Here is a 12,174-nt window from a genome sequence, read left to right on the forward strand (position 1 = left end):
CAACTGAAGCAGAAGGATTTGACCATTAAGCCAGACCACTGACACAAATCCAATTAAGAGCAATGTACTGTAACTTCGTGCGCAAAATAACGCTCATTTTGCACCACCACGCGTGACCTTGAAGGGACAGTTTTCGTCTCAATTTTCCAAGAAATACACAATATTTTTCAGTGTAAGATGAAGAAAATCACTTGTCCGGACAAAGAAAGATCAAAATCCAAAATTCTCTTCCGTTAATCTCAATTTTTTTGCGCTTTGAGGCGATAAAGAGATGTTTTTATAGAGCAGTTAGAAATAAGCTGCAGTGTAGCTGTTCATTCATTATATAGTAAGAGAGTGGTTTGGCTGAAGCACCTACGAGAAGTATGTAATACCACACACACACACACACACACACACACACACACACACACACACACACACACACACACACACACACACACTTCAAACGAGCTTGTAAACGACTCCCTGCTACTTTTTATTCTGCTTGTAAAACTGTGTTTCAACTACAGAGTTTTAAAAAGCTGTGTGCTCCACCGGGCCCATCTGGCAGCAGGCTCCGAGGCCTACTATCACATTTCTGAGCACAAAAGGAAAAAGAGATTTATTTCCTATACCGGGTAAATACAGTCTAACCATGTGATCCACACTTGGACCAATGGGCAGCCGGGAAGAAGGTAAGGGCAGGAAAAAAAAATACTACCATTTTAGGGGAGGATGTAAGCCACTATACCAGCCCATCTAACGTTTTACAGTCGCACTTAAGTGTCTTTTTATTGAAATAATAAAATAAACATGTCGCTAACGAATTATTATTCCATGATGGGGCTCCAGACTGAGGAGCCGTACGGTGCACATTTCATCCCGGGAGGCTTGCAGGGTTCGACGGTCGGCTGCGCAAAGCCAGCCCGGAGAGCGGATGAGGAGGAGGGGACCCCCGGCCCACACATTCCGGATTTTTCACATTTTTCCAACAAACAGACAAGCTTAAACGGCTTCTCTCCCTGGGCGAACACCTCCGCTTCCTCCTCGCCCTCTTCTCCGCAGCTGCAGTCCACCCCCGGCGCCTCCATCACCGGCCTCTTCCATCCACATCCCCTCCTGAGCCACCACCACCCGTACTACGGCCCGCAGACGCAGAGCCACACCGAGCACCTCGCATCCGCGGCCGCCTCCGAGAGCAGGTTCGTCCGCTGCTGGGAGGGGGGGACTCCCACCTCGGAGACCTCTCTGTCACACACCGGCTTCCCCGGGTGTGTCCCCGCTCAGGGTGACCTCTCCGATCCGAGCCCGAGGTACGAGGCGGTAGAACCCGAGAGTTCACCGCCGTCACAAGACAGCCCCGGGGATTCCAGCTTCGCTTCCCCGACTGAGGTGGTCCTCGAGCGGCTTGGGACCGTGGAGGAGCTCGGGAGGAAGCCGGAGCTCAAAAAGGAGGACGAGGAAAGAAAAGCAAAGCCACCACTCGACCCGGGTAAAGACAGATATACCAAACTCAGGAATGTTTATTAGCATTTAAGAAGTGACAAAGTGTGTGTGTGTGAGTGTGTGTGTGACAGAGAGGGAGACTGTGGCCTAAGTAAGTAAGTGTGTGTGACTTTTATAGCCCTATAAATGTCTTGTAAACGGTAAAATATAAAAGTTTATTGTCCATTAAAATAATTAAGGTGCTATTGCTGTTATTTAACAATTTGCCACTAAAGAGAAAACGCAGGTAGCTCGCGCTGCTTCTCACTGATCGGATTTGTGCAGGAACTCGAGTTATTCAATTTTTTTTCTTGCAATAAATGCTCGAAGCTTGATTTCCCAGAAATATTCCATATACTGCAGCAAGTATTATTGCATAAGCATGTCTATCTAAAACGACCTTCAGAATTTAAAGGCTCCTAACTGTTAGTAGCTTGTAGGAGTAAGTTCGTAATGCAGCATGCCCCACAAACCAACAAATGGGCTTTATAATAATATATATATATATATACTTACTTTTTTTTTAAAAAAGTTTGAATGACAAAAAAGTGGATCTCAGTCAAAAAATATTTTATACATTTTTATTATAAAAAAAGGAACTCGAAAAAAGGCACGAGGTAAATATATAATATAATAAGGTCAATAATAATAATATAATCAGTGGCTATTACTTCTTTCCTTTGCAGCATTTAACTTTTTTCCAAGCACTAGCCTAGATTGTAATTTTCTGGTCATGCAGCCTATTGATTTATTGTTAAAACACTATGGATTCTTGCGTCAAAAATTCAGTTTAAAACCCATTTAACTGGCTCAGATTCTTCTCAGACTTCTACTTATTGGTAAAGAAATGATTTCAGAAGATTTGTGCTTAAACCGGAAGTTCAATCCCTCTTATATATAATTCAGAAATTGAATCAAAGTGAGCAGAGATGTCCTCTGTGTGGTCCCCTTGTTGCTCCCTATCTATTTGTCTAACTATAATTTCACAGCACTCTCTGGCTGCGTTACTTTTTTTTCAAAGTGGCCTATAAAACATTTCAGATCAGTGAAAGGTTCAAATATCCCCAACTGCAGTTTAATAATTCTAAAAAATGAGACTCAGTTTGGCTCTTTACCAACACAGCCTGCACTCACACACAGATCGAGACTTTATTGGGCACTCTGCTGTATTTATGGCTGCTTTCTGTCCTCCCCAAAAACATTTTCATCTTAAAAGGTCCATAGCTACATCAGAAACCACTGAACATAATTTAGCATAATGTCACATTATGTTAAATTATTAAAATGCTGGAAAGGTAAAATGAAGGCATAAACAACCCTGGTGCTAATAAAAGTGTTTAAGCCCAGTGAAAAGGAGCAATATGGTTTTAAAATATATCAATATCTTTAAATGAATGGAACACTGTCTTTATTTATGGAGCTGTTTGGAGCATGTGCCTTTGTTTCTTTTTCTAATGAGCCAAAAGTTGCAGGCTCATAAAACTGGTTCCTGAGAATATTTTCTCAGATTTTTTATGTCAGTCTTTGAACTACACACACACACACACACACACACACACACACACACACACACATAGATGCACTCCCCTGTACTGCTCTCTTTGTGAGGACCCTCACTGATGTAATGCATTCCCAAGCCCTCTAACCCTAAACTTAACCATCACAACTAAATGCCTAACCCTCCCCTCCCCCACACCTTTCCCCTCACCCAAACCTGCACGTTGTTTGAATCATTGTCTCTCCTTCATGTCTCCACATTTCTCAACACAAAAACAAGAAAAGTGTCCTTGATAACTCAGCAACAGGATGGGTTAATGTTAAGGCCATCCGTTTAATTATTTCTCCTTCAACTCTAAGAAATAAAGCCTTTTTTTGTCAGTTTCTGAAATTGGCAGGTTAAATTACCCATGATCCTCAGCAACTGTGGCTAAAGAAAAGGAAAGAAAAGAAAGAAGAGGTCCTTTAAGTCCTGTAACACAATAATGTCTCTAATGACATTCTCACCATTGTGATATAGATATATATAATAATTTACAGAAGCATACTGCTAAATCACAGTAATATGAGTTTAACTGTGAGATTACAGTGAAATACTGTAATTCTATGGGCGTATATTGCTAAATCACAGTAATCAAATGTACATACCTTTGTATCTGTGTGCCTCACAGATCAGTGCGTGCAGTATAGCTTCCATGACATTCAGTAGGCCAGACTGGATCCTGGACACAGGAGCACAGTTACACCTGGACAGAAGAATCTAAGCTCAGATCAGGGGAATGTTGCAACCCAATGACCTGAAAAAAAAAATGTTGGCACTTAACGTTTCTGCAAATCAGGAAAATGTTAAATGCCATTATGTAGGATGCTTTGAGCAACGCTGTGGCTGAGGTGTGGTTAGATTTAAGCATAAAAACCCACTGGTTATGGTTAGGAAGAGATCGTGTTTCATCTCATATACTACGTCACTTTAGAAACATTAATATGATATGTTCACTGCAAATTCATTCTAGGAAATTACAACATATAACTAATATTTCACAGTAATTTACATTTTTATCACCTCACAGGCTTTTACTGTGATATTTTAACCTAAGTCAGAATTTTGTTGTGAAACTTACAAGGTAATTTTACAGAAGCAGTTTAACTGTGAGATTACAGTGAATTCTATAGGAGCATACTGATGAATCACAGTAATCAAATGTACATAACTGTGAAGTTACTGTGAAATTCAGTAATTTACAGGGATGTACTGTTATATCAGTAATGCAATGGGCTTAAACTGTGAGGTCACAATAAACATAATAGTTTTACAGGAACATCACAGTAATATAAAGGCATAACTACAGTGAGATCACAGTATACAGCTGTTGTTTCACAATAATGTACTGTAAATGTATAGCTTAATATTTTACAGTGTAGTTTTGAGCAAACGTTCCATCACAGTTTATTTGCTTGTAAATATTCCCTCTCGCTGATAACATTATAATTTTTTAATGTATTAATCTACAGTGTGCATGTGTGTTATTCTGAATTGTGGTTGTCTTGATTTTAGACCTTAAGCACATACTTTTTTGTGTCACTAACCTGTGCTGTGTGTTAAAATATTTTAGCAATTAATGTACCAAGCTAACAGAAAGACATAGCAGCCTAACAGTAATATGACTGATCTTCCCCCTGCCCTCCTGAGTGAATGGACCAAAATCATTTTAGTGGATTTTAATCAACCATATGTGGTTTTTATATTTTTAAAGTGCTTTTATTCACCTGGTCCTCGTGTGCTTGTGCCCCTCGTTGCACTCATTAGAGTGCTGCATTAAAACCCAAACCCAACACTAATCTAAACCAAAGTCTAACTTGAACCTGAAAACCAACCCTCAAACAGGCCTTTGAGGAAGCTAGGACCGGCAAAAATGTCCTCACTTTCTAAACATGTCCTCACTCTGTAGGTTAAAAACTTGTTGTGGTCCTCACTATGTAGCAAGTGCAAGTACAACACACACACACAGACACACACACCAGAGTTTTAAAATATATGTAAACATGTTAGTCCGACTGAAATCGTACAAATTTCTCAAAGTCAGACTAACACCCAGATATTGCGATTGGAAGTCGAATTCCTCCAAACTGGTCGAGATGCTCTGAGCATCCACCCCGGGCTTTGACCCGGAAGTCCAAAAGCATTAACAGAAGAAGTAGCCAGTAACAACATGATGAAATCTACATCTAGAGCTGCACAGTTTTGGACGGACGAGAAGACACAGTTCATGTTGTGTCAGCTGAAAGAGTTAAACATTTTAAAATACATGGATGGGAGGAAAACACGGAATGGTGCTGTGTTCAAGAAAGTGATGTAACAGTTGGACAATGCTTAACTGTCTGGTCTGTGAGGTCAACCAGAAAAAGGTCCAATACTATTGAGCTGAAAGGGGGCGTATCGCCACCTATAGTAGAGGAGTCTGACATACTTTGGTCAATAAATCGATTCCCCCCTCACACTTTTATACTGGGAAAAGGACAGTAGTCCAGTTAGATCGACTTAAATGTGCATGTAAACGTACTGAGTAAATATCAAGGTGTCCAGCTGAAGTAAAACTTTGTGCTACTCTGTGTCTTTTTCTGCAGAAAACCCATCAGCCAGTTGGATCCATGCTAAATCCACCCGGAAGAAACGGTGTCCGTACACCAAACACCAGACCCTGGAGCTGGAGAAGGAGTTCCTCTACAACATGTACCTGACCAGGGACCGGCGCCTGGAGGTGGCAGGACTCTTAAACTTGACAGAGAGGCAGGTCAAAATCTGGTTCCAGAACAGACGGATGAAGATGAAGAAGCTGATGATCCGGGAGAGGAGGGGTGTGAATGAATGATGGATCTGGAGGAGAGGCTGCGGGGATGTTTGTTTTTGCCAGGGAAGGTGAGGAGGTGGTGATGTTATAGCTGATAAATGAAACGCCACAAGATGCCCAACATCTTAAACATCAGCTGGCATGAGCAGGTGTTACTAATCATCGGATTGTGGAGCTAACATGGCTGCTTTGGATAACTGCAGTGGTGAAACTGTGTGGGGGAGGCCAGGATACGTTGTAACACTTTTACAGAAAAATATTCCTTTTAACGTCTTATGGCTTTTTCATGTCAGGTCCTCTGAACTCTGGTGTACAATTCTTCCATCTGCATGTAGCAAAATGAAGACAGTCAACCTGTCAGCTGGGGTTCTTGTAAATAATGCTCAGAATAAAATGTTAAAATTTACAGGACGATCCATAAATTGAATTAAGAAAACATACGAGTAGATATCAAAGACTTTGCTCATTTTAAAACACATCTGGTTTTGATGAGGCTGTATATCTCACATGTCCAAAACTGAAACTACTTGACACATACTTGACTTCACATAAATTGTCTGTGCTTTGTGCCAAACTGTGAATTGCATTTTATGATTTAATGCTAAAACTCCTCATAAAAACTGCTTTCAGCGTGCCAGACATGACTGTACCACTTCTGCTACGGCGTGAAATATTCGCCGAGTGTTTATTTGTAAATTGAATAAAATACTTGGGGGGAAGAAACCTGAACAAACAGAAGCTGGACACTTAATCATAATAATAATGCCTAAAATACAGAAGAGAGTGAGACAAAATCTAAGAGATTAAATGGTGACTTTCTGTGGTAACTACACAGGACTATGAGGACTTGGTGTGTTTAATTGATCCCTTTGCTGGCTTTGATTTAAAAATTCTTGGTTTAAAAGACTGTCATTTGAAGTGATTTGCATGGTCCAGTGTTGGCTGGACTTCCTGTCAGTGTACTGTTATTCAGTCTCATTGCTCCTGGCTGACAATACCATAACCAGTGGTGCAGTGGTAGTTGATGGGGTGGGTGAAGGACGAGGTAGATGAGTAGGTTCCTGAAGAGGAGGTGAGGATACTCTCCTACATAGTCTAATGGCTTTTTGGCCGACAGGAGGGTATATGGAGTATACCCTCCTGTCGGCCAAAAAGCCATTGGACTATGTAGGAGATCATAACCCTCAGACCCTCAGACAAATGTGATTCTATCAAATGTCAACATTTTACACAAAATGTAAAATTGCTGTTTTCATATGTGAATTAGCACATGGAATTTATTTTATCTTGTGAACTATCCGAAGGTCACATGTAGGCTGTATATGAAATCCTCACATGTGAAATGTTTTTTCTTTATGAAATTGACAAATGAAATGTGAGTTAAATGTGATGTTGCAACACTTTCTCACTCCGACCTCGTCACATATTGCTGCTTGGTCAGTGAACTTTGACGTCCACATATGACGTCCAAGGTACCCTGGGTGTGTTGGTTGTTGATGTTCCGGGACGCTGTGTCAACTTCAGCCTGTTACATGCATTGTCTGTTTTCAAAATACACTTCGTTTTCACAGGAAATGTACAGTTTGCATACAGTCTCTTTTAGAATAAATGCACTACGACTGTACAACATCCCAAATTGATTTTTTTTTTTCCCCTCAACAACACACACGCACGTTTGGGTTTGGAAAAGAAGAACAGGGTTTGGCTTTACAATCTTACCTGAAGTTAACACCAGCCTCCCGGGGGGAACGTCAGTGGTTGTTGGATAAGATGAAATGTTACAACACTCTCTGCTTCTCAAAGTCAAAAATGCTTCTCTGGTAGGACGGGTCCGAGCCGGACCTTGCAGAGGCTTGGCAAGAGTCCTTCCTAGCATTTGCTGAACATGCATTGGAATAGGCAAGCAAGTGCCCAGGTGTTTCATTGAAGAGGCCTTGCCTTCAATTCCAAATCATGCTGAAATAATTGCAAGCACTTCTTGACTGCTAAGGATACACACATGCATCCTTAAAAATTCTTTGAAGAAAGGACTCGGTCCTCGTTACAATTCGAAGGATGCCTTGACATTGGATCAATCCTCCAGCAGGATTTGATGATGTGACCTCCTTGAATTTCAGCTGTTTAAGGATCCTTTCTTGATTTTGAGAAACACCACCTGACTCTGGATGCGCTGCCATATTGGCTGTAGATCCAATCCTGCAACCCGGTCTCACTCCGAAGTTGTTGAAATCCGGTGCTTGGTCAGTGACTTCCAGCGTCGGACATAGACGTAAAAAGATGTTCTTTCACATCGGCATGATACGCAGCGTCATGAAAATTATTAAAAAAGGTGGCGGAAGTCTGAGTATGGTGGGCAGGACTGGTTGTGGATGGTCCAACAAGCACCGAGCTTCACCTGAGAGGCTGGTGTTCGCTTCCCGTATGATTGTAAAGCCAAACCCTGTTCTTCTTCCTAAACCCAACACATGCTTTTGTCGCCTAAACTTAATTACAATGCATGTAACAGGCTGAAGTTGACACGGAGTACCAAATCGTCAACAACCAACACACCCAGGGTACCTTGGACGTCATAACTCGACGTGGCAATTCCATGACCAAATGTCGATATGTGACGAGGGCGGAGTGAGAATGTGTTGCCAGAAGTGAAAAGCTAACATTAGGCTATAAACAACCTACAATATGGTTGCACAACCTAGCGTCACCACCATAACAAGACTGTAAAGTCGTGTTCGGCGTGATGACGTTCTGTTGTCTCACCTCTGTGTGTCTTTTTTAAGACTCATAGAAGCTTCAGATTTCATGAGTGGGGTATTTACTGTTGTCTTTTATGTCATAAAACAAAACGTGAAAGTCTCTTAACCTTAACCTTCTGACATTAAGACGAGGGAACGGGGAGTGAATTAAATGCTAACTCGTGTACAGGTTTTAGGACTCATTCCTGGGGCATAGGAACAGAACACTATGTCAAATCTGCAACATTTTAACTCTAAAATAAACAAACGAGCAAATTATTAAAAAACTGTAATATCAAAATTACTTTTGAGTAATTCGCAGTGTATTTCAGGTGTGTTCAGGTGCTGTCAGACTAACCCTGCAACACACAGATAATCATGTGTTGTTGTTTTTTAATCTTGCTCCTGATTGGAGCAAACCTCTGTGTTACAACCAACCCCAGTCTCCCCTAAAATAATACCCAGAGGGGACCTTTGACATTTTGTTGCTAAGACAGAAAAAAGCTTTTTTGTTTATTTTTTTTTTTATAAACTGTGCATGGAGCCAATGGGCCTATTTGTTGTTATTGTTGTTGTTATTGTGTTGTTGCTGTGTATATCTGTTGTTAATGTGGGTCTAATAATGTGCAGATCATGCCTACACACACACACACACACACACACACACACACACACACACACACACACACACACACACACACTCACTCACTCACTCACTCACACACCAGTCATGCTAAGCTACAGTGTGACAGCAGTCTGATGGTTATTTCCACGGTTACCTCCTGTAAACAGCTACAGTCCATGTCAGAAACAGACACAACGCACAACTTATATTTTTCACGTCAGAATGAACCATCAGATGCAGTTGAAACATCACAGGACTATTACGGGATGTCAGTATTTCAGTGTTGTTTTTTTTCCCGAGGATGAGATGGAGTCAGAAACACGCCGTTCTCTCTGGAGACAGAGGAAACCCAACAGGCTATGTTAGCCTACAGCTGCAGCCCCGCGCTGCGACTGAACTGGAGTCAGGATGTGACGACACGAGGCCTTCATCATGCTCTCATTTACGCTCAATATGCTGCTCGTGGGGATTTTTATAAAAGTCAAATAAAAAATGAATGACGTCATCATTGTTAATAATACACCGTCCCTGTTGTTTTTATTCTTAGTTGCAGTATATGCTTGAGATTTCATGCGGCGGGTTGTTGACACGGCGTCAGGACTTTATTTGATATTTACAATAATACCAGTTACACAGTAGGCTATGAGTTAGAGGTATTAGTACGGGTATGCGGACATGATAACACCAGCCCGCTACTACGTACTACAAGTATTAAAACTAATAACAATAATAACACGTTTTATGTTTGCAATCTTTTTTGTGATTATTAACACAATATATTATGATTATAGCTGTAATAAAAATACCGTTAGATAGCCTATATAGGCCGATGTTGTATTATTATCTTGTATAAAAAATAGCCTTGATAAATATACTTTAAATACCACCACTACTGTCACTACTACTGCTGCTGGCACAACTGCATATTTTTTTTCCTAGCCAATCATTTAGTAGATCAGCCAAGTATCGTTTTTTATAAAAATATTCATATTTCAAAATAATAATAGAAAACACACAAAATACAACAACAGTAACTAATACTACTACTAGGTACTACATATTTGTTGGAGCCCATCTCTTGGTTAGATTAGCCTACAATAGCTGTAATAAAATTAAATGTGTGCTGTTATTTATAATATTTGAATTGAATAATTAGATCTTTGTGTGCAGTAGAGAAACACACACAAAAGAAACGCACAAAACTAGGTGCAACATATTTTGTGGCCCATCGTTTGGTTAGATTAGCTCATAATAGCTGTAATAAAGATACAGCTGTTGAGTAATTTATAATTTTTGGATCAAACATTTGCATTTTTGTATGCAGTAGAGAAACACACACAAAATACAACTACGATGACAACCACGATTACTATTACTAGGTATGCCGTAGGCCAATAATTGGTTAGATTACCAGCCTGTGGTTGTAATAAAATTACAGCTGTAATGTATCATCTCTCTTTTGTAATACATGTTTTTATCTTTGTACAAGGTTGAGAAACACACACAAAATATGATTGCTCCTACGACTACGACTGCTACGACACACACTACTGGTACTACTGTGACGGCTACTGCTGCTTGGTGCTACATATTTTTGTGGCCCAGTCTGTAATAGCTGATATAAAATTAAAGTTGTATTGTTATTTATAATGTTTAGATCAAATATGAATATTTGTGTATGCAGAAGAGAAACACACAAAAATACCACTACTACTACTACTACTACTACTACTACTACTACTACTACTACTAGGTACTACATATATAGCCAATCCTTTGGTTAGATTATTATGGCTGTATCATTCATAGTGCTTGTATTACATGTTTTATATTTGTGTATCAGCAGAGAAACACACACAAAATACAACAACTACGACAGCTTTTGCCAAAGTATTCTTTAATCAGTCTCTGGTTAGATATCTGTGGCTGTAGGTTATTAATATTTTTCGTATTGAATGATTTTTACGGTGTAGAGAAACACAAAATACATCTAGCCTGCATGTTTTTGTAGACACTCGTTTGGCCAGATTATTACAGGTGTAACAGCATATTATGTTTTTGTATTTTTACTTGTGTGGAACACAGAACACAAAATACCTCCGCTACAGTTTGGTTATTGCAGCTGTGAAAACATTTGCATCGCTTTTTTGTTTATATTTTTGTATGAAATACAGAAACGGATAAAATACTCCTACGCTGCTGCACGAACATGATCACCTCTAATAATAACATGAGTCTTGTCTCGTAGTGTCGCCCTATTATTATGGTTTGATCCCACACCAGAGAAGTGCTACAGAAGCATACGTCATGTTTGACGTTTCATCGGATCACACACACATTTATTATATCTTTTATTGTGATGACATTATGCCAACGTCAAGGTGTTGTGCAGGTATGTAGAGAGTTTCAGTCCGCAGAGACACATCTCTGCTGCTTGTTTAGTCAAAGTCAGAGCAGCGCCTCGGAGCTTCCCTCATTTACTGCGGCCATATAACGCGCTCATCCTACTGCAGGGTCATAAAGCAACAGCATGCATTTGGAGAATAAACGTGACTTTCCCCCCACAACACAACACACCACACAACACTGTGCACAGAGACGCACAGAGAAAGACGGAGGGACCATAAAGTCATTTAGCCCAGACACTATATGGTTTTATTGGGACACCCTTTCCTGCCGCGGAGCCTCAACTGTCCTAAATGTTAAAGTCATTGTCTGCAGATGAGACCAGACAGCCTCCATCACATCTACACACACACACACACACACAACACTGCGGCAACACAAAACACAGGAGGTTTTATTATACAGGGGATTTAAACGGAAAACAAAAGTGTGTGTCTGAGCAGCGTTTGAGTCTGGACTCACCACGATCTGAGGTGCAGGGCTGCCACTTTTATAATCCAGATTACCGCTTTTAACAGTGTAATGAAGCTGTCTGAGGCCGAGAGGAGAAACTGGCCTCCAGCTTTAATGCACCAAATCCTCAGGAACACTTTGCTGC

General features: G+C 40.5%; 1 protein-coding gene across 1 annotated transcript; it reads left to right on the forward strand.

Annotated features, from left to right (window-relative positions):
* Positions 1 to 432: 432 nt before the first annotated feature.
* On the forward strand, positions 433 to 6,853 carry LOC125903494 (homeobox protein Hox-D9b-like). Its single transcript, XM_049600448.1, has 2 exons — positions 433 to 1,474; positions 5,590 to 6,853. Exons 1-2 carry the CDS (start codon positions 796 to 798, stop codon positions 5,832 to 5,834), a joined length of 924 nt encoding a protein of 307 aa, XP_049456405.1. The 5' UTR covers positions 433 to 795; the 3' UTR covers positions 5,835 to 6,853.
* The last annotated feature ends 5,321 nt before the right edge of the window (positions 6,854 to 12,174 follow it).

This window comes from Epinephelus fuscoguttatus, linkage group LG16, assembly GCF_011397635.1.
Source record: "Epinephelus fuscoguttatus linkage group LG16, E.fuscoguttatus.final_Chr_v1".
NCBI classification, from domain to species: Eukaryota; Metazoa; Chordata; class Actinopteri; order Perciformes; family Serranidae; genus Epinephelus; species Epinephelus fuscoguttatus.

What these genes read in the sequence shown, in the direction of transcription:
- LOC125903494 (XM_049600448.1), top strand. Translation starts at nt 796, where the DNA reads ATGTCGCTAACGAATTATTATTCCATGATGGGGCTCCAGACTGAGGAG. An exon ending in AAAGCCACCACTCGACCCGG is followed by an intron (nt 1,475 to 5,589) that starts GTAAAGACAGAT and finishes CTTTTTCTGCAG; the next exon opens with AAAACCCATCAGCCAGTTGG.